The sequence below is a fragment of the Magnolia sinica genome, chromosome 2 (assembly GCF_029962835.1).
Source record: "Magnolia sinica isolate HGM2019 chromosome 2, MsV1, whole genome shotgun sequence".
Taxonomy (NCBI): domain Eukaryota; kingdom Viridiplantae; phylum Streptophyta; class Magnoliopsida; order Magnoliales; family Magnoliaceae; genus Magnolia; species Magnolia sinica.
In genome coordinates, this window is record NC_080574.1 from 1,671,210 (window position 1) to 1,695,041 (window position 23,832).

The following is a 23,832-nucleotide window of genomic DNA, read 5'->3' on the forward strand; positions in this document are numbered from 1 at the left end:
AATCCATATCATTCACTTCGCGATCAATTTCAATCAGTTCGTGGTCAATTTCTTTAATTTCATTTACTTCATGATCAATTCCATGCATTTCACAGTCAATCCCCGCGATTCCGCTTCACTTCACGATCATTCCATGCATTTCACAGTCAATTCCCTTCACTTCACAGTCATTTCCATGCATTTCACGGTCAATTCCCGCGATTTCGCTTCACTTCACGGTCAATTCTATGTATTTCACGGTAAATTCCCTTCATTTCACGGTTAATTCCATGCATTTCACGGTCAATTCTGGCAATTCCCCTTCACTTCACGATCAATTCAATACATTTCATGGTCAATTCTCTTTACTTAACGGTTATTTCCATGCATTTCACATTCAATTCCCTTCACTTAACGATCATTTCTATGCATTTCACGGTCGATTCCCTTCACTTCATGGTCATTTCCATGCATTTCACGGTCAATTCCACTTATATCCACTCACTTCACGGTCGATAATATCGTTGATAACCGGAAGTATCGGTATCGTTACAAGTGAAGGGGATTGACCATGAAATGAGTGGTATTGACCGTGAAATGCATGGAAATGGCTGTTAAGTGAAGGGAATTGACCGTGAAATGTATTGAATTGACCGTGAACTAAAGGGAAATTGTCGAAATTGACCATGAAATGCATGGAATTGATCGTGAAGTGAAGGGAATTTATTGTGAAATGCATGGAATTGACCATGAAGTGAAGGGGAATCACCGGAATTGACCGTGAAATGCATGAAATTGACCATGAAGAGAAGGGAGTTGACCGTGAAATGAATGGAAATGACCGTAAAGTGAAGGGAATTGACCATGAAATGCATTGAATTGATCGTGAAGTGAAAGGGAATCACCGAAATTAACCATAAAATGCATGGAAATGACCTTGAAGTGAAGCGAAATGACCATGAAATGAATGGAAATGACCGTGAAGTGAAGCGAAATGACCGTGAAGTGAAAGGGAATCGCCAAAATTGACCATGAAATGCATGGAAATGACCGTGAAGTGAAGCAAATTGACCGTGAAATGAATGAGAATGACCGTGAAGTGAAGTCAATTGACCGTGAAATGCATGGAATTGACCGTGAAGTGAAAGGGAATCACCGGAATTGACTCGTAAAATGCATGAAAATGACTGTGAAGTGAAGCGAATTGACCGTGAAGTGAAAGGGAATGGCCGGAATTGACCGTAAAATGCATGGAAATGACCGTAAAGTGAAGCGAATTGACCGTGAAATGAATGGAAATGACCGTGAAATGAAGCGAATTGACCGTGAAATGCATGGAATTGACCGTGAAGTGAAAGGGAATCACCGGAATTGATTGTGAAATGCATGAAAATGACCACGAAATCACCAAAAATGACCCTGAAATGCATGGAATTGACCGTGAAGTGAAGGGAATTGACCGTGAAATGCATGGAAATAACAGTGAAGTGAAGGGAATTGTCCGTGAAATGAATGGAAATGCTTGTGAAGTGAAGTGGAATTACCGGAATTGACCGTGAAATGAATGAAAATAACTGTGAAGTGAAGGGGAATTGGCCATGAAATGCATGGAATTGACTGCGAAGTGAAGGGAATTGACCGTGAAGTGAAGGGAATTGACCGCGAAATGCATGGAATTAACCGTGAAGTAAAGGGATTTGACCTCAAAATGCATGGAATTGACTGTGAAGGGAATTCTCCTGAATTCACCGCGAAATGCATGAAATTGATCGCAAAGTTAATGAAATTTACTGTGAACTGATTGAAATTGACTGTGAAGTGAATAAAATTGACCGCGAAGTGAATGAAATGAATGAAATTGACCACGAACTGATTGAAATTGACCGCAAAGTGAATGAAATGGATTTTCAACCATTGACCCAATGGAATCTTGGAAAGTAACCAGGTTGGTTTTCTAAATTAGCTTCTCCTACCCAAAATCATATATGGTACGTTAAGGGCCTGTTTGGTTTTCCATAATACTGGTAAATTGCTGTAAATCACTGTAAAAAAGTAATTATTACATTCTTTCACCTGTTTGGAAACGAGTGAGTAATTTTACCTGGGAAACCGGTCCAAAAATGTTGACTTAAACTCGTGGGCCCCACTATAATATATATAATATATCCGTGTCGTCCATCTGTTTTATTAGAATATTTTGAAGTTTTATCCAAAAAAATTAGATCTAATGTTCAATTGGCCCACATGAAAGGAAACAATGGACTTAATTTGTCCACCGTTGAAAGTTGATTCTTTTAATGGGCCCATGTTGAGGTTTATTCACCATCTAACCCGTTCATAGGGATACATGGACATGGATAAGTGAAAAATATAAATATAAGCCTGATCTAAAATTTCTAAGAGCCTCAACAAGTTTTTAATGGTAGGCATTTAATTCTCATAATTTCATGTGGTGTGGTCCACTTGACCTTTGGATTTGCCTAATTTTTAAGCTCATGCCTTAAATTTATTTGGCATAATGAATGGGCGGTATGGATAAGCCACACACATCATGGGGGCCCCATATTTATTTTATAAATTCCTCGATTTGAGTGCTTAAAAAGTAACGGGTCAAGTCAGCATCAGGAAAGATGAAGGTAGATGAAGGTAATTACCTTGGTAAATAATGATTACTCATTTACAACATAATTACACTTGAGTCAGAAAACCAAACCGGCCTTAAGTAACTCATTCTAGTTTAAGAGATATGCTTGTTAAATAAATAGGCAAAGAAATGAATTAAAAGATAGAAAAGTATTTTTATATACTTATATATACATATTATATAAATATGTATTAGAGAAAAATGTAAGGGGAAAAAAGTTCCCCTTGTAGATGAATTACCACAGCCGTTGTTTTTTTTTTTTTTGCCGTGGAGTTACGTTGCTTTTGTGGGTCCCACCATGAGGTCTGTGTTATATCCAAACTGTTCATCTATTTGGCGAGCTCATATTAAGGCTTGAGACGAAAAATAAGATAGATCTAACTATCAAGTGGACCACACTGTAAAAGGCAGTGGGGAATTGAACGTCTACCAATGAAACCCTTTTAGGGGTTACAAAAGTTTTGGATCATTATGAAATTTGTTTTTCCTTGTCATCCGGGTCTTTATGACCTTATGAATAGATTGGATGGAAAATAAATGTTATGGTGGGCCTTACAAAATTTTTAACGGTGAAAATCAATTTTCACGCTGCTCTTTGTGGTGTGGTCCAGTTGATCTTTTGATATGATTTTTTTTTGGATAATGCTCCGAAATGATCTTGAAATATGGATGAACGTTGTGGATATAATAAATACATAACTGTGGGGCCATGTAACTTTGATATATTTTGAACCGTTCGTACAAATCGGAGTTCGAGGAGCGTCAGCGCTCGTCTTCGAGCACCAGCCGATCCGCTTGAAGGATAAAGAGGGGCATTTTCGACCTTTGGTAAGTTGTCCGTACAACTGGGCTTATTCTGGTGAGGTAGAAAGAAGTGGGCTAAAAAAGTAAATGGGCCATAAATGGATCGAACAGTGGTAAATTTCTCCCGGGAACCGACAAGCTCGGGAGGATCCGTTACTGTTGGGCCCACCGTGATACATATGTCTTATATCCACGCCGTTCATCCGTTTTGACATATCATTTTAAGACATTAACCCAAGAATTGAGAGATAAAATCTGAAGTGGACCACAACCATAAAAAATATTAGCGATTGAACGACTGCCATTAAAAACTTCTTAAAAACTTCTTGTGGGTCACAAAACTTTTAGATCAGGCTGATATTATGTGTTTTCCCTTCATCCAGAGCCGTGTGATCTTATCAACAGGTTGGATGGCAAATAAACATTACAGTAGTGGGCCCTAATACTTCGTAATGGTGGGCATTCATCACCAATGTTTCCTGTGGTGTGGTCCCCCTTGGATACGGATCTGTTTCCTTTTTGGTATTTTCCACTAAAATAAGCTGGAAAACGGATGGACGGCGTGGATATAAAAACATATATCACGGTGGGGCCACAGTCACGGATCCACCGAACTGGGCGGTTTACCGTATCGACCGAATCCGCGCCCCATCGGGCATGGATGTTATCACCAGGACAGAGTGTTGGTATTACTGGGGTGCGTTTGCCACAGGTTACTCACAAAAGCTGTGGTAAGTCATTCGTGTCCTCCAAGCTGATCCAGGCCGTGTAGATCCTGCAAAACACTGTGATGGCCCATCAAAATATCCATTTGATCAAGCAATTTTCATTTTTCCGGTTAAATTTGGACTGCTGGACATCTTTTTACCGTCCACTTCATGGCCATAAAATGGATGGTTAGGGTTGTCCCGATCAGTATAAATTTGGGCCATGCAGGATCCATGATGGCCCATGACCTGGGTAGCTACGATCGCCTGCCTGTCTGCCACATGAACGGTGGATCGATCTAACCCATGGTGTGTAGCAACAAACCAACGATCTGGATCGCCAACAACAGGCCCACTTTTAAAAAATTTGTTACTTGCGTCGTATCCGTAGGTCTTTTGAACGTTTCGAGGCATCAACCCGCATTGCCCAGCTCGCAAAATCTGATTTAACTTTAGTAGCCCGCGGACTACTGGACCGAACTATTTTGGCTCTACGCTTACGGTCAAAATTTAATAGATGACAAAAGCATTCGCGCGAGGGAGGATAATAAAGATGAATCGGTAACACATGCCATATTATCCCATACGTGTGAGATATCCGAGCCATTTATTGGGTGGGGGAACAATGTGAAACTTCTCTGTATCAAAACCAGGCGGGTCTACTAATGGGGTTACAACATGTGCATGGTGATTTTCTTCTTAACCGTCCATCTTCATCACATTGGTATATCCCATATGATTAAGTTATCGGCCTAATTTTTAAAATTTTGAATAAAAACATCAGCCTAAGGTAATGAATGTGTCAGATATGCAACACCTACGATAATGGGCACGTGTAACGCGATTTTTGTCTTTAATCTGTCTTCACGCGAATAGAAATAGAATTTTTCGAGCGAGACCAGCTGAGAAATAGCGCGTGGGGCAGGGATGAAATAACGGAAAACGTCAGCAAAGCGTGGTCCGTTGGTGTAAGGAAAGCCATGGCTACCCCGCTGCATAAAGCATGTCGAAACGTAAGACGGACGTTGCCGAGCCTACAGGTTCGGTATATCCGAGCCTGGAACGCTGATCTCGGAGCTATAAGTAAGGCTGTTTTTGTCCTCGCCACTTCATTGTCTTCAGACGAGAGAGCCGCGGACAGGGTACAGATATACAGAGGGTTTTCCGGAGCGAGTAGAATACGTTATCGAGAGATTTTGAGGTATTCAGATTCGAATTCCTCTTTTCTTTTTTCCATTGAATTCATTCTTTCATAGATTCTGCGGGGAAAGCGCTTTCATTTGATGTATTTTTCACGGAGACTGGAGATTCCTAGGGTTTTGTTTCATGGATCTGATTTTCTGAAGTTTCTTCGGTTTTTTTTTTTTTTTTTTTTCGATTTTCCTGATGTGAAGTATTTTTTTAATATATGTATTTTGTGTTTTGTGCATATCTTCTTAGATTATCGTGTCTTCAAAGAAAAATCTTTGAGAAATCTGGGTTTTTCTTTTTAAATTTGCAGTAGATTAGGGCTTTATATGAACGTTTGGACAGTTTTGCTGAGATTTTCATCATAAGGAAGCTTCCTATTTTATTTTGTGGAAAATTTGAATTCTTTTCGAGTTTTGGCCTTCTTAAAGCATTGAATGCTGGTTTTTTTTTTCATAGGTTATGGATTTTAGGGGGATTTTTTAATGTAGTTGCTGTTATTTTCGTTTGAAAAATGAAATTTGGAAGTTTTGTATTTTTCATTGGGAGTTTTGCATGGCGAAGCATTTGAAGATCCATATCTCACTTCTTAAATGGGAACTGGGGTTTTGATTATTGCTTGGAGGGAGGTGAATCTTGTTGTATTAGAAGAATCTCATCTGATTTGTGGTATTGATCTGTCCTAAAAGGCTTTCCTTGTCTCAAAAAATTGTTTCAGCCAAAATAGAGGTGATTTCTCTGTTTTGAATTTGTGGAGAGAAGCTTTTTAAGAGGAATGGGCGATCATCTAGTTTTGTACGTAGACCGCCTCATTACGCCTGCGACATTAGAATCCATTCAAGGGGCTGAATCTTCTGGAGAAGGCTCTTCCACAAGCCACATGGTTCCATCTGGTTCTTTGTCATCAGGGCATTCAGAAAATGATAATAGTTTGGAGGGACGCAGCATTTTTGAGGAAGAAGCAGAGCCACTCATTCAGACAGTGGAATGCCGCATTTGCCAGGAGGAAGACCATGTCAAGAACCTGGAGACTCCTTGTGCTTGTAGTGGCAGTCTGAAGGTATATTCCAACTAACCTTTAAAATTTTCATTTGTTTTCAATTTCAAGCAACTGTTTTCTTGTATTGGAACTGAATAAAAACTATGTTGCATTCAGTTTGCTCACAGGAAATGTGTGCAGCGATGGTGCAACGAAAAAGGAGATATTATTTGTGAGATCTGCCATCAAGTGAGTACCCCCACCTTTTACCTCCCGTGTTATCATCTGTCTTTTTATGCCATGTTTATTTATGAGCTGCATCCATGCTTAATATCTGGAAAGTTGACCTGCTTTCTGTAAAGTTATAACAAAATCATTATCGTATTGCAAATCTTGATGGCAGTTGAATCGTATTGAATTGCAAAGCATAAGAAATTTTTTTTTTTTATGATTTCCTTAAAATATTGAAAAAAATGAAAATATAAATAAATCAGGAAAAATTAAAAATTCATCAATCATTCTTTTTTCCATCAATATGCACCAAGTAATACCATGTCATGATAGTTTTAAAGGATTCTTATCTTTCCTTCTTCTTTTTTTTTTTTTTTTTTTTTTTGTGTCTTTCAAGAAATTTCCTTTAAAAAAAATACAAGGATCCTTCAATAATCTATGTCCTTGCTACCTTTCTTGAATGTAGAATCATGTAAATAATATGTGATTTGGACTGAATATAGGCTATGATAATTTGCTTGGAAGCAATCTTTTCTTGGATGAAATGGCCGTCAACTTCCATGTGCTTAGTCGTCTCATGGAAAACTAGATTATTTATGATGTGGGGCATTGCTTGATTATTCCAATAGAGCATCATAAGATCACCTGTGAATAATTGAAGCTCTTGTAACAAGGACTTGAGCCATAAAAGCTCATAAATGGCATAGCCCATGGCTTTGCACTCGGCCTTTGTGCTGGAATGAGCAACCACATGGTCCATGGTTCTGTAATTTTTTTTATTTTTATTTTTTGTTGTTGTTGTTGTTGTTGCACTGGAATGAGCAACTATATTTTTCTTCTTACTCTTCTAAGTTACAAAATTTCGTCTAACAAAAGTACAATATCCCCAAGTAGGCTGCCTATCTCCTATCTGTGATCAAACATCTCCTATCTGTGATCGAACCTGCCTAACCCACATCAGCAAATGCCTCTACTTGAAGATGATCATTTACTTGATATAAGATCCCCGGATAGGTGCTTTCTTCAGATATCTGATAATTTTGAGGACTGTTTCCCAATGTGGAACTCTTGGCTGGAGCATGTATCTGCTCACAATACTAACGACGAATGCAATATCTGGTTGAGTGACTGTAAGATATATTAGCTTTCTTACCATTCTCCCGTATCTTTTCGGGTCATCAAATAAGTCTCCCTGATCATCCAATAACTGTCCACTAGTTTCCATTGGCGTATCAGCTACCTTACATCTTACACATGCCAGTTTTCTTCAGCAAATCAAGCACATACTTCCTCTTGGAAAGATTAATTCCAAACTTCGATCGGGCGACTTCAATCCCTAAGAACCAACGAAGTAGCCTCAGATTCTTAGTCTGAAAGTGATTCTAGAGATAATTGTTAAGCTTTGAGATGTTAGATGTGTTGCTCTCTATAATGATGATATTGTCTACATATACTATCAATGCTATCATACCCTTATCACCGTGTTTCACGAGGACTGAGTGATCAGCTTTACTTAGAAGCCACAGGCAAGTAGTACATTATTGAGCTGATCAAACTGTGCTCTTGTAGACTGCTTCAAGCCGTAAGTTGCTTTTCGAAGTCTGCATACTCTCCCAATCTCCCCCATGAGCAATGAATGTGAGAGGTTGCTCTATTTAGACTTCCTCAACCAGGTATCCATGAAGAGATGCATTCTTAACATCCAACTGATTATGTGGCCAATCTCTGTTGGCTGCAACAAAAATCAAAACTCGAACAGAGTTTAGTTTATCCATAAGAGAAAACTTCTTATAATAAAGTCTTTGGGTCTGCGTGTATCCTTTAGCTGCCAAACTAGCTTTCAACTGCTCAATGGAACCTTCTAGTTTATACTTAATGGTGTAAACCTATTGACATCCCATTGGCTTTTTCCTGGTAGGCAAATCAGCTAACTCCCATGTATGAGTGTTGTACATAGCAGCAATCTCATCTTCCATGGCCTTACGCCAACCGAGATGAGCCAGTGCAACACGGTAATTCATGGGCATAGATACATGTGATGGGGACATAGCATAGGCATGAAAAGTAGGACTCAATTGATGACGAGAAACAAAATGAGATTTATGATGTAAGGTGCAAGATCGAATATCTTTTTTGAAGGCAATCAGTAATTCCAGGTCAACAGGAGTGAAGGATGGACCCACAGGTAAAGGAGAAGACGAAGGGGCGCCTAAATCAGGAGAACGAACTCTTTTGCCTGCAGAGTTTGATGGTGTCGTGTTTACGGTAGCAGAGTTGGACAATAGGGGCGAAGTAGGGAGCATCCTAAAAAAACATGACATTGATACTCATATATAGGCGACGAGAACAGGTCATAACATCCATATCCCTTTTGGATACGGGAATATCCAAGAAACACACACTTGACAGCTCGACAATCAGGTTTGTTACTTCCAGGTCTCAATTTATGGACAAAGGAAGTGCACCCAAATACATGAGCAGGTAAGCATAAATTATCGTGGGGGGATGCGGTGAAATTATTAAAAAGAACTTCGTTAGTGTATAGGATGACGAATAGACAGTCAACATTCATTGTTATTTCTCCGTTAATTCTGAAGCATAGACCTTGTTGCTAACATAGTGCATAACCATGGAAGGTGTCTTTGGTATTTTGTTTTGCATGAAGTGTAACTCATACAATATATCATTTGTGGTTTTCCATGTCCTGCTGTGATTTCATAAATGTGTTCGGAAAAATATCATGTATATATAGTTCTCGATCTCGTCCTGTATTTTCACGAATTTATTCATGGAATCATAGACAGTTTGCCAGGTAACTGTAGCATAATATTATATCATGCTGCAGTAACATGTTACCTTAGTCTGCAGCAGTCCTATAAGTTTTTCTTAGAGGTATTATGCAGTGTTCATCCTGAGAATATATACAGTATGCTCGAGTTTTCATTTTGTACCTTTGTACAGTGATCTAAACTATCAATGTTATTGCCCCTACCATAATCTCTAAGTAGTACATGGTTCAGAATGAAACACAGCATTGCCTGTCTTCTACAGGAAAAAAGGGCTAAATGTTTTTATGCTATGATCTTCCAATCTGGGAAGCTTTTTAGTCATGGGGTATCCAGGGCAGAGCCAAGAATATCAAAACATTTGAATTTCCAATGCCCAGTTTGTACAAACCGAAAAACTAAGTGTCAATAATTCTCAGAGAAAGTATTATGTAATATGTTTAAAGGCTTTCAGTAGAATATACTTTATCTTATTTTTGGTTTTAACATGACATTTTTCTATCCATACCCTCTGTTCATGAAGGCTTTCTGTTTTGTGTGATTTACAGCCGTATAAACCTGGCTATACTGCTCCACCCCCACGAGCTCTCTCCGATGACACCACCATTGATATCAGGCAAGTTCAAGCTATCCTAACCTTTTGTTTCATGCTCTGATTTTCTGATGTTACCACTATTGTTACTTCATTGATAGATTGTTACTTCTGTGATAGTCATCAAGTCAGGAATATCAAAATTTGTAACATGAATTTACTGACTACAGAATTTCAGCATTATTGGGTTGGCTTATGATTTTCTGTTGTTTGAGTTGCAGTGGAGGTTGGACAATCGCAGGTGCTCCTTTGGACTTGCACGACCCTCGGCTCTTGGCAATGGCAGCTGCTGAACGCCATTTTATGGAAGCTGAGTATGATGAGTATGCTGCTACAAATGCCAGTGGTGCAGCATTTTGTCGCTCTGCTGCATTAATTGTAAGACCCTTCGTTGCAATGAAACTTATGTGCTAATTCAGATACATTGTGGGCTAGATGTTTATTTTGCTCACTAGCTCCTTTCATTGCAGTTAATGGCTCTTCTGCTCTTGAGGCATGCATTGACCATCACCAATGCTGATGGCGATGATGATGATGCTTCTGTATATTTCTCTGTAAGTGGGATTGGAAAATCTTTTTGTCATGTATTATCTTGCCTACTTCTGTATTGATTTTGACTTGAAATCTCCTAATAAATGTGACTCTACATATTTGTTTTACAATGAACAGCTTTTCCTGCTGCGGGCTGCTGGGTTTCTGTTACCATGCTATATCATGGCATGGGCCATCAGTATCATACAGCGTCGAAGGCAAAGACAGGTTCGTAGATCCCTAACAACCCCTTGGCATGCGTTTCCTTAATGCTCTTTTTTTTTTTCACTTGAATAGGAGAGAGTTCATAAAAACAAATATCTATATTTAAGTTGTCCTTTCTCTGGTAATGGCAAATTGATTTTTGGCCGTTGAGGTTATATGAGGGTCTTACCACTTCCATTTCGGTGGGGAAATGCCATAGGGCAGAAGATTCCCACTGCACGGGGTTCTCAAAATCAGTAGCAGCAATCATCTACCAGAATCTGCACTTGCTACTCATTGCTGAACATCCTGCACCTTCCAACAGCTGCTCTAGATTTTAATAGACTCCTTACCAGTTCCTGGCTTTTTCTGAGTTTAGTTATTCTAATACATCTGGAAATTTTACAGAGATGAGTAGGTCAATATTTTACACCAGAGAGGAACCATAATTGACCTGAGGTCTTGCTGGTATCCCAGGGTTTCATGTTCAGATAGACCCCACTGGATGACCATATAAGCTTCATTTTTTATCTTTCAATTTAATGTGGACCATACCCGCCCAGGGTTTGGGTGGATGGCTAGCTTCATGATTTTGCTCCCCATAGATGTGAGTTTGATTCCCCTCCCCTTGCTTTACTAGATGCATGTGGTTTGCGGGTGATTGCGTGCATCCACAGGGAATAGTCTCCTCTTAAAAAGGGGCGGGGACACCCTGTCGTCATAAAAAAAAAAAGAGAGAGAGAGAGAGAGAATGTGGACCACTGTGGTATTTCCTTTCTCAACTGTCTATCTGTATTCTGGATGCTGCCAGTCAGGATTAGGGTTGCCCCATGATGGAGATGTTTGGGTGATGTCCATCCATTGTGGGGGCTCATCCATAATGATGGGCCCCACTAGTACAAAAAAGTCCCAGAGGTGGAGGATATGTATCAGATCACATGATTCCTTGATAAGAGGTCCCACCAGTGGAAATTTGGTGGACATCTCAAAACTTTGGCTCATTTGACTTGGTTTCTCCTGGCTTGTGAATACACAAAGGGTCCACAATCCAATAGTTCTCAAAAGTGTCAAGTTTCCCATTGTCTAGGGTTACAGAAAAAGTGAATTTTCCATTGATTCAGCCTAGTAAAAGACTTTGTTTACTCATCCACCCTGGTGAACCTCACATGCCTTTGAAATGTAAATCCACCATAGAAATATCTTCATGACAGGCGGTGGATGACAGCTGGCATGCCTTTGAAATGTCAATCTACCATAGAAATATCTTCACAACAGGCAGTAGATGACAGTTGATGGTATTATTTCTTGTCCATTCTTGTTGGGAAACCTGTATTACCTATTATTGAGTGGCGGGAAACCATCCAAACCTGGGTGCCACGTCTGCTTCCTCGGAGATATGCTTCCTGACATTTCGAGAGATGCAGCTTCTGCCACTATTGCACTTGTGTGATTCCTGATCCTGCTCCCACCATGATTTTGAACAACAAAAGCTCTATCAGTATCACACACACACACACGCGCACACACACACACACACACACAAAAAAAATCTCCAATATTGCAGGTTTGTACTGCATAAGATATTAACTTTTGAACAAGTTTTCCTGAAAGTTTGAAAAAAGAAAATAAAGAAAGAAAAAAGAAGAAAAAGAATCATAATACAACAATGCGGGCGTACTGCATTGGATATTAACTTTTGAATAAGTTTTCCTGAAGATCAGTCTGGTTTATGTTTGTTTGTTTTTTTCTTGGATGACGTGAGAAACATATTCATTAACTCTTCTCTAAGTATTACTTGTAAAATTTCTGTGAATCAGGAAGCAGCTGCGCGTGCGGCTACAGAAGTAGCATTCGTGTTGCAGTCAGGGCAACGAAGGGGTCTGCAGTTTACCATAGCCCAGGGGCCTGCAGCAACCCCCCATCAAGAGCCACTTCAATAACAGCCAATCTCCTGTAAGTTCCATACTTAACATTTCCTGCACTTTTGGAAGAGGGGTAAATAAATTCTGAAAAATGGCAATCTGATTGCTGGCGGTATCACAAGTAGTGGTGGAGGGATTGAGGGTTTGTATTTGTGCTCGTCCTGGCGAGGTTCAGAGGTCGGCTGTCATTCAATGTACATAGGGGGGGACTCGGGTATGTGGTTTTGTTATATTGTTGTTGTAGCAGCTGGAGCTGCTTGGTAATACTTTTCATTGGCTATATACTAAAAGATTCATTTTGGAATTGGAAGGAAAAGAAAAAAAAAAAGAAAAAGAAAAGAAAAGAGAGTAAACTAATCAGAAATGAGTTTGACATGCGGGCTTCAATTCATGTTACATGGGATAATGGGCTATGTTTCCTGAACTAGGCATTGCTGGATATGAAGTTGGCAGGTGGCAGATGTTGATGTGATCCAGATGAACAGTGATGCACACGGTCCATTTAACACCGGTGGTTTTGCTGATCTCTGATTGGATGGGCCACAGTTGAAGCGGATGCACAAAAGATCTGCTGGGTTTGATGATCTAATCGGTAGCCTACAAATAGATGCCAAAGGAATAAGAAAAACACAGCAACAGCAGGAAAGTTGCTGGAATTTTTTAGCCCATATACTGACCCCCCAGTGTGGTCCATCAGATCCAAGAGTCTGGGTCACTGGATGGGCACCATTCATGCCATGATGATCCAAAACTCAACCCTCCAATGGAAGGGCTAGGGCATCAGATTTTTTGCCTGTCTACAGTCTCGAAGGTTGAATTGTGGCAGCGCTCACCCTGATTCTTTCATGCATGCTCATCAATCCAAAAGGTGGCCCCTATTGTTAACGAAGCATAACTCAAAAGATGACGCAAAAAATTGGAATGTTAATGCTTTGCTTCAGCCCATTCCATGGCCCCCAATTGGAGGTCTAAGATAGTCTAGTAGATGACATTATGGTCTACCATACTGTATGTGCAATAAGTCTCACAGTTTTACGTGCAGACCACGTATGCCTAGCAAGACTCTGGTGGATCAGTTGCCACAACATTTGTAGGTCATCTCAGCGACTCCGATTGGGTGGTGTTGCCCACATCACCCCCAGCGGTGGTGTGGTGATGTGTTGGGCGCTGTGGGGCCCATTTTAGGGCACTGAACCCAGAAATGAAGCTCAAGTGCACCACACCACTCAGGAAATAGTGGTTTTTAAGTCCCCACTGGCACCGACCGTTGAAACCTTCCTAGGGCTTACCGTAATGTTTATTTGCTATCCAACCTGTTGACGAGATCACAGACCTGGACGAGGAGAAAACACAAATATCAGCCTGATCGGTGACATTTATGGTCCTCAAGAAGCTTTTAATGATGGGCATTCAATCACCACTGTTTCCACATGCACCTAAGCTTCAGATCTGCTTCATTTCTGGGTTCATACCCTAAAATGGGCTGGCAAAACGGATGGATGGCATGGATGTAAAACACATACATCATGGTGGGCACCACAGCGTCCAACACTTCACCACACCACCACTGGGGGTGGTGTACCCTTTCAGAGCTCTCTCTGACCACGTTCTTGACGGAATGAATAGCATTTAAGCAGTATGGTGTCCGGATCCTTACTCTTGCTCGGGTGGTAGACTCTCGGGAGTATCAATAGGTCTACAGAAATTGCGCCTCTATCATCTTTGCGGTACAAAGCCTTTTTAAATTATTATTTTTTTTTAATTTTTGAAAGATAAGAAATAAAGCATTTTTACCATTATATCCACTTAATGCAAGGAAACTGATTGCCTACACGGCCGGCATGACTCCTTATGGTGCAGGGCTTAATTAACCATTGGGTGCATCTAATTTTTATTTGTATCTTCAGCATTTAATGTATCAAAGGGCTGGAAAAGCCCTGTACTACAACGAGCGCACTTGTTGCCTACAGAGCTACACTAACCATTGTTGGATTAAACTTTTACATTACACTGAAACGTAGGTACAGTGACAAAGTAAAGACTAAGGCATGATGAATGTGTTAGAAAACCATTTTAAATTTACATGGCATGATGAAATGCACAATGTAATATTGGGAGAAGAGGAAACATTTTTGCAAGGTTTTTATTGACTCAGAGAAAGCATACAATGAAGTCCATGGAGATTTAATATGAAGTCCAGGAGTCTCACGGGGATGTTTTGACATGATTAAAAGTTTTTACAAAGGAGTGATAGCAAATGTGAGAAGAATTATTACTAGAGAGATAAGTGAGTTACTGCAGGCTTACTGAACATGTATCCTTACACTAGATGTCGACATGTTAACCAGGATTTATAGAAAAATGTTTTATAGTATATGTTGTCTGTTGGTGAGAAGTTTTGTTCGACTAGATAAGAGGGGGATAAATATAGCTAGAAAAATGAAGTGATGCTTTATAATTTAAAAGTTTTATATTAGTGGAACTTAAGGCATAGTATAGGGAATGGAATTTTAGTAAGAGTATCTTGAGACAATAATTCATTAGAGCAAAGAGACTGAGGAGGATGTTCCTTGTAGAATTCAAGTTAAGTGGATAAAGTGGGTAGACTCTCAGGAGTTTCAACACCTGGTTGAGGGTTCGAGTGCCCATAGGTGGTGAAATCCCACTACGGCGTGAGTGTGTAGTGGTGTGTGTGCGTGTGTTTTTTTTTTTTAAAAAGGTGGATAAAGTGGAGATGTCCCTCTAGAGTTCTGTCCAAACGCTGCATGCCAAGCATAGCAAATAGAAAATTTCATAAGTTGACTATAAGACTTGCAATGTTTTATGGGACAATAATGTTGTGCAGTTAAGGAATAACATGTTCATAGAATAACTAAAATGAAATGTTAAGATGGATGAATGAATTCAAAAAAGGACTTAGCATCAATCAGGAATAAGATGAGAGAAAGTAGACTTAGATGGTTTGATCTTGTCCATCTGAGATAACTGCACCAGTTAGAAGTAAGTTGGTTCTAAGTTGAGGCCCAGACAAGGGAAGGGGAAGGTCTAAAAGGGCATGGGAGTGCAGTGAGGGATCCATACAGCTACAGTGACCGAAAACTAAAAGTGGTGGTACTGGGACCCACGTATCTGACCAAAGAACCAACCTCCAAAAGGGGAATGTGTGGTGGGCCCCAACTGCGATGTGACCATTCAACGGTCAAGTGGGTTACCATTGATATAATAAGTTAGGGTGCATTTTGGGGCCGTCTTAGCATAACTCTTCAGACGTATGCCTACCTTTCCGCACGCTGCATGATGGAGATAAACATGAGATCCACCTGTACATCAGATACCATGAAACCCAAAACGAAGTCGATTCTAAACTCAGGTAGGCCACGCCCTACCCTCGGTAAGAGTTGGAAATTTGGAATGGGATTGTGTGGGGCTCACCTTATCCCTTTTATGGCATCTATTCCATTCATCTGATGCCAATCGTAACGATGAAGGGTCTCACCCAAATTCAAGCTAGCTATTTCAAAACTCATTCGCGCCACCAACATAACTTACATGATTGTGTGGCCCACCTAAGTTTTGGATATGCTATATTTTTAGAATCAATGCCAAAAAGCAGAACGGCTCCCTTGGTTATCGGAGTGGAACACATTTACATAATTGGAAATAATCAAAATTTGTAGTTTCATTACTTTATGTTAGTACTGATGTTAGAAACAGGTGGACCAACCAGTTAGAAACTTAGGCCAACTCTTTTTCCAGCCATTCATTTATTTCATAAAAATGCTTGGGCTGCCGCATCCAGATATCAGTACCCTTGGATAGATGTGCCATCAGCATTTACGTGTGTGTTCGCAAATTGAGATCCAAACCCATCTATTAACTGTTAAGGATTTCTACACATCGATAAATGTGGATCGCACACATGTTACACTTCGTTTCATGTCAGGGTATAAACATTCCCTGGTAAGGAATCGGAACCCAATGGCGTAAGAGCCATTCCAGAAAGCAACACCCCATTTTCTCTTTTACTTTAGTTGAAAGGGATAAAAGAATAAACGGACCCAAAAACCAAACCATGGTAGGGATGTTTGGTGTATGGACCATGACCATTCTCCCCTCCACATAGTTTACACCATCATAATAAAATTCCTTGCATCCTTTTTATAAAGTGTAATATCTTAGGGCATGTTTGGTTGCCACTTAAAAATGAGTACATCTCATTTTATTTAATCTTAATCATATATCAAAGATCTTTTTTTTTTTTTTCTTAATGATATGGAATTTAAAAACTATAACCCAAGCAAGCTATGTGCTTTAGGAAGGTTTCTAATTGCATGGGATTCTGTACAACCCTGCCAATCTACTTGTAAGAAAACTCTCCCTGATGTTCATTATGTGGGCCCCATCATGCATGTGCTTTGGAAACGGAAATTAGTCTGACCCAGTCATCAGTTGGGCCACATGGGGTACATGGAATGTGGATTGATTGGTCCATTATGTTTTTAAGTTTTCATTTTTTTTTTCGTACGTATGGCCCACCTGGTTATCCAGCTGCTTTGATGTTTGAGCCACAACACGTACAAAATGTGAACTTGGTCCACACACATAGATATATGTCTGTGTGTCTATATGTGGAGAGAGAGAGAGAGAGAGAGAGAGAGAGAGAGAGAGAGAGAGAGAGAGAGAGAGAGAGAGAGAGAGAGAGCAAATCTAAAGGACGAAAAGAGGAGGCAAGAAGAGCAAAGAAAAGCATAAAGAGATCTGATTCAGCACAAGTAACCAAGGAGTTTGTTTTCTCGAACCGTTTCTATGTTAGTTTAAGACCATTTTGAAATGGGTAGTCACTTATCCTTAATCACATATGGCTCCAATGTGCAACTATCCAGACCATCCAAATTATGGGTCCCAATGTAGATGCAGTACACTACTAAAATCATCACATGGATCAATCCTAACTATCCAATCAACGGCTATAAAATGGATGCTTAAAATTAAAATAGTGAGTAGTACAAATTCGAATGGAAATATCATTCTGATCATTACTATCTTATCAGTGCAATTTTTTGGTTATGATTGATCTACAGTTGGGTCAGCAATTTGAATGGTCTGGATTGCCATACAACTTCACCACATGTATAGTTGGAGAATCACCACCATTCTTTAAATGGTCAAAACTAACGTTGGAGTCTTAGCTCAACTCATTCAAGGTTCAAAGCAGAATTCAAAAGTAGATAGAATGGCATAAAGCAAGTGTTTGGCTTGTTCTTCCCTTATATTCCCTTCCACAACACTCCTCTTTCAAAAGGCTGGCTTGCTTCCAACACTAGCGATCTACCCTTGATAGAATGTGGGGCTCCACATGACAGCTGTCATGGGGTGACTGATTCCAACCGTTGGATGGCACACATGTCAGAGATCTAGACCATTCATCATCTGAGTTGCACAGTGTTGGGAACATACCTTGGACAAAAAATAATGGTCCGTTGATCAGCTATATCAAATTTATATGAGAAAAATGCACGGTTAGGAAAAAAAGTACAATGGCCCATAGGCACTAATGATAATTAACGGAAGCCCTGATGAGATTAGCATGGAAAGAAAGGTTGCAATGGCCCACACTCAGAGATAACTGTAAGTTCCGACGGAAAAAATGCATTTGCATAGCAACATATGGTGATCTGTGATTTACCATACAGTTCACTCTTTCATCGAGGAATTTGATGTGGACAAAAGGGACCCATTGTTCAGTAATCCAGACCAGTGGTATGTGTGCCCCACTGTGGATGGGCAGTTAGTAAAAGTCGCCACGATAGGATTATCTTATCCTTTTAATCTGTGGCCTACATATAAGAAGAGAAATGATGATGATCCAAATTCAACGGAATGAATTTGGATGGAGCATGGTCTTCACCGTAGGTTTGCTCCCTATAGATGAGGGTTCGATTCCCCTCTTTGGCTTTACCTGATACACATGGTTGTGGGTGATTGCATGTATCCGTAGGGATTAGTCTCACTTCAAAAAGAGGTGGGGACACCATGTGTCTTCAAAATTTTTTTTTTTTTTAAATAAAAAAAAATCAATAGAATGAAAAAGTTCCAGTACTAATTTCTGGAAATTCCAATATGGGAGATTTTTTGGGGCATGGATTATGTAATACTTTTATTAGGTGGGCCGCATAAGATAATTGGTTTTGATCTGGCTGATGGATTTATTCAGATGGAGCATACTAATGAGCCTGGCTACAATTGTAATCAATATAGATATGCTTGAGGCAGTGCACTTTAGACTAGGACTCCTACACATGGTCATTCAGATGGATATAGAACCTTATGGAATGGAGATTCCAGAGGGAGTAGTTGTGATGGATTAATCTACTTCGCCTTCTCTTTTTTATAAATAAAAATAAAAATAAAAAAACAAATCTCATCACTTAGACATATGGCAAATCCTAATTCCATTGAAAGGGTTTTCAGAAGGGGTGTAAGGTATGGAAGATCAAGTATAATTTCTTCTCATTTAAGTACCTATTTAAGATTTAATTTTGTGATCTCCATAATTGATCCATAGAACGATTTGTTATTCCGCGTTCAATCTAACAGTTGGTGTAAGAGTCGGGTTTAGATCCTGATTCAGTCTAATAGATTATTCCAATGAATGCAAATCATAGAATTCACTTTGAAGCTCAGTCAACTAGCCATCACTTGCATGAACATGGTCATGTATGTACACATATGCATGGCCTGGTGATGACGTGGCGGTCAGCGACAAGTCGAAGGAACCAGATAGGGGTGGTGGGCCATTTGCTTGGGGGACAAGAACAGGAAAGCAAATGATAAGAGAGAGGGAACCAATGAAAAGATACCTAGCTTAAGGGTGGGGTTCCAAATCTCTTTACTCAATTCGTCGCAGCCTTCCAAAACAGCCTTATTTTGCTTGGATTGCAGGCATATGATTGAGGTGAATCCTACTTCTTTAAGGACTGTTTGGAGGGTCCTCGGGCTTTGTGCTTTTCTTTTCCTTTTAAGACCCCCTCCTATCCACAAAACAAACAGGCTTATATCTACAGGAATGGGTCTTGAGAAGGATTCTTGAATTTGTTTTCAGCATACAAAACATGGGTTTCTGTGCTTACAAAGCTCTGTTCGTTATGATCTGCATTTGGTCCTTAGCTGTTCAACCGGAAAAGGCTTCTGGCTTGAGAAGCATAGGCCTTGTCCTTACCAACCACAAACTGCGCCAGCTTAAGGAAATTGCTGTCGATGAGCTGAATACCGGGCAGCAACCGGCACCTGCACCAATTGTTTTCGATCCTAATCAATCCAACAAAAGAAGAATTCGGAGAGGATCAGACCCAATTCACAACAAGTGCTGAAATTGTTGAAGAGTGTAAGAAACAAGGAAATATACCAATCAGTAAGGAAAGAAGTTGATGGTAGATATTTTATGCATTGCTTTAGAATCTTTCTTCATTTGGGTTGTTTTATTTTTTGCTGTTTCGATTGATTAGCTAAATGTTTCATTATAGAGAGACATGTACAGAACTGTCAAACCGGCGGGCCTTAAAACCCTTTGGTGGGTCAACTTCTTTTGTATTTGTAACTGAGATACTTGCAATGATCATACAGAATGAAAAGTTATGGGATGATGACATTCTTGATGGGGTTGTTTTATTTGGGAAGAGCTTAAATCTGTCGGCATTAGGAAGTGTAATTGTTGCAGACTAGAGTGACATTCTTTGGCATTTGTCTAGAGTAGAGTGAAATTCTTGCGTGATTTCAAAGATGTTGGCAAAGGTTCGGGTCAATTTTGTTATGTATGGCAGTTTTAAAATCTGAACTATCCATTGATTGAGAATTAAGTTCTGTTTTCTCCCTCACCGTTGATATTATTTTCCATATGGGTTCTTGGCCTAATGCCTTCAAGTGAAAGATGGTATGAGAAAACATCTGTTTAATCCTTTAATGAAAATGTTTAAGCTAACATCTTTACAAAATAACTAGTTCAGACCTGAAGAAATTGTCTATATATTTGTTTTATCGTGTGGCTAGAAAAAGCTTTTGAATGTTGTCGCAAGAAAAAGGAATTTATGTTCCATGAATGTCATTTCCCCGACTTCCCTTCAACCTCCAATCACTTAAGCTATTTCGTCCCATAGTGAGAGTTCATGCATTTGTGTTCTTGATGGAAAGTGGTAGCAACCAATTGAATTTTTGAATAGGAGCCAAATGACAAGATGCTTCAAGTTCAAATGATGTTCAAGAAAGAGGTCCCATGCGAGATTCATCGAGGGAACCAGTGTATTTTGTTCAACCTAGAAATGGTATAGGTGGGGCCCATTTTTTCGTAACCTAATCTGTTCATCCAGTGGGCTACCATCATGGGATAGGCGATGCCTCGATTATTCAGTTGGTGGCCTGCAGATGGACAATTACTGGGGTCCTTGTAGAACCGTTAGAATGATTGTATGGGCCAGATTTTGGGGCATCTCCCATTCACGACAGGCCCACCCTAGGAACCTTTTGGATCGCCAAAAGGCAGCCCAGCAAGTACTGTTTATTGTTTGAAAGAATGGCCCAATCAGGCATTTGCATGTTTTTGCTACAAGAAATCACCAATTTCAGGTGTCAACAGGACACTTTGAATAGAAATTCCAACAAGGAATTAATCTTGCATTTCTCTGAAGACCAATATCAATGAGGATTTTCCTTCTGAACATTCATCTGGATAGAACATCTCTATAAGCTGAAGTCGAAATGTATCTGTGTCCATGCGAAGTTTCAACAGAATAGGATGTTTTCCAGGCAGAATCCTCCCAAACCATCTATCCAAATAGTCTGTTTGGAATCTCTTTGCTGAAATGGGCACGAAGCACCATCGAATTGAATTGAAATGGGCATGATGCACCATCAAATTGAATTGAAATGGGCAATGTATTTCAAATTGGAGTGCGCTATTGGACTCAATTGCGATTGCTAGTCTAGTGATGCAGAAAAATAACCAAATTGTGGTTTCCTTGCTTCACACTCATAAGGAGGCTCTCAACTCCAAATTTCAGTTTAAGCTACTTTTAACTTTTGGACTCCAAAGGAACCCAACTGCAATTTGAGGATTACTTCCTCATTTTAATTACAAGGAAACAACATTACCTTTTTTATTTTTCATTTCCAATTGATTAAAATGATTGTTCACAATTCGACTCACTTGTGCATCCAAATGCAATCTGTCCTTTTTGCATTTGGTCCATACAGATATAGAGATACAGAATTCAGAATAATCCAGGACATTCTCAAATGGGACCATTGCATGCACCAAGATCCCAAGATGTTGGATATGAGTCTGAAAATTGATTGAGGATTGTCTGGCTGTTGTTAGTAAGTTGCTAAAGTATTTAATTGATGAGGAGGTTTGCTAATTCCAGCCCCTCTACATGCTACCACATGTGTCGACCTTAGCATTCACGGAAGATCAAGCTGTCCATTAAGTCCACTCATTAGGTAGGCCACGGTATATGAAACAAATGGGCAGCTGAAAGGTCTCGATCAAGTCTTTCTAGCAGTTTATTTGATGAGTGGACCTACCTGATTCTTAGGCTAAGTGGACATAAATGGTGGGACCCATCCGATGGCTGGCTTGGACTAGTGCCCGCATTGGGGTGGTTGGGATCCATGCATGTGTGAGATCCACAAATCTCACTAATAGAAGCCCACAAGATACAGATTTAAGTATCTTTGATAATTATATATAAAATGCCATCATTTCAACACAAAAAAGAGATGCGGCTGAAGGCGAGCTCATGAATTTCAGTAATCAAATAATTAGGAATGTAACATAATGGATGCTTGGATAAAAGAGGAGATCACTTGCTTCTAAAAAATAGCCTTTTAATTCACAAGGTTAGTGAAATCTCTAAAAAAAACAAGAGAGATAACTGATGTCATGGAATGAAGTGGTGATTACAATGAATTTTATGTGCTTATATAAGTAAAAGAAGACCTAAACTCCTAAGTTAACTTAGAATATGTCACTTTTCGAAGTGGTAAAAATATATCTAATCTTACAAAACTCATAAACAATCCTTAAATGACTAAAACAAAAACTCTGAACAACAACCATACTCTTAAAACCTTATTAAAAAAAATAAAATAATAATAAATTTTTTTTATTAAAAATAATTAGTTTGAAACTTTAATTTGACCTCTAAAATTATTGACTTCAATGAAGTTGTTTGTGGTTTAATGAACCTTTGATGGTTGGCCAAGGTGTAGATCTCTTCGATAGCTTTCCAATAGCATATTAATATATTTACAAAATTATGATTGTTGGAAGCTATTGCGTGCATTTAGGTCTTGCATATGTGTTTGCTTTTTTAAAAAGCATCCAAATGGAAAACGTGTAGGTCCATGAGGTTTTGTTTGGATGCCCAGTCAAATTGAATCTCTGCTATACATGAGCCCAATAGCTTTGGACATTTTGCCACTACAATTAATTTCCATGACGTTGGGTTAGAAGAGAATAAATTTGTAATAAAAATGTAGCCACCTGACAAGGAACGTTTGAGATTTTACTGCACAAGAGATGGCTTGGATCAAACCCACTTGTTTCACTTCTTTTAATGCATGTAAGGGCCCAACTTCTCCTTTCTTTGTGCGTAGCCCACATGAAGAAGAGACTACACTACACTCTGACAAGTCCACCATGATGTTGTGTATGTAAAATCCACCATCAACAATTAGTTCCGCGTAAATAAAAACTCACATGGGCCATACCACTGGAAATAATGTACATGTTGCTCTCAAAAATGCTAAGTTCGCATGGTGTGGCCCACCTTTTTTTTTTTTTTTTTCAATAATTTATCAGGCTGTCTTTTGCATCTCTCTTGATCCTGGTGAGTTAAACATAGTTAATGGGTTTGACGAAAGATGCATCATATAGTGGCCCACACATAAACCTATGGTTGGCATCCCATTCCCACCTTCGTGTGGCCCATCTGAGCTGTGGATCTATCAGATTTTTATTTTATTTTTTTTCACCTGGGAACGTAACCTTGAGTATAGAAGCTGACAGACGGTGTTGATTTTACATTTAAAACTTAAGAGCGCCCACAGACTTGGGTGTTTTACGTGATTAGTAAAATAGGTGTTGACGAAGACTCCGATTCCCCCACCTCTCTCTTTTTTATCTCTCCCCCAATATCTATTCATTTTCTCTCTTTACCCACCTCCCTCAACGTGTATCGCATGTGCTTAATCCCTATTTGCAATAATTAA

The 23,832-nt window shown here is 39.5% G+C and overlaps 1 protein-coding gene across 1 annotated transcript; it reads left to right on the forward strand.

Annotated features, from left to right (window-relative positions):
• Positions 1–5,174: 5,174 nt before the first annotated feature.
• Positions 5,175–12,871, forward strand: LOC131231421 (uncharacterized). The gene is made up of 8 exons (XM_058227596.1): positions 5,175–5,335; positions 6,041–6,382; positions 6,479–6,550; positions 9,867–9,934; positions 10,132–10,288; positions 10,381–10,464; positions 10,580–10,669; positions 12,463–12,871. Exons 2-8 carry the CDS (start codon positions 6,098–6,100, stop codon positions 12,583–12,585), a joined length of 879 nt encoding a protein of 292 aa, XP_058083579.1. The 5' UTR covers positions 5,175–5,335; positions 6,041–6,097; the 3' UTR covers positions 12,586–12,871.
• The last annotated feature ends 10,961 nt before the right edge of the window (positions 12,872–23,832 follow it).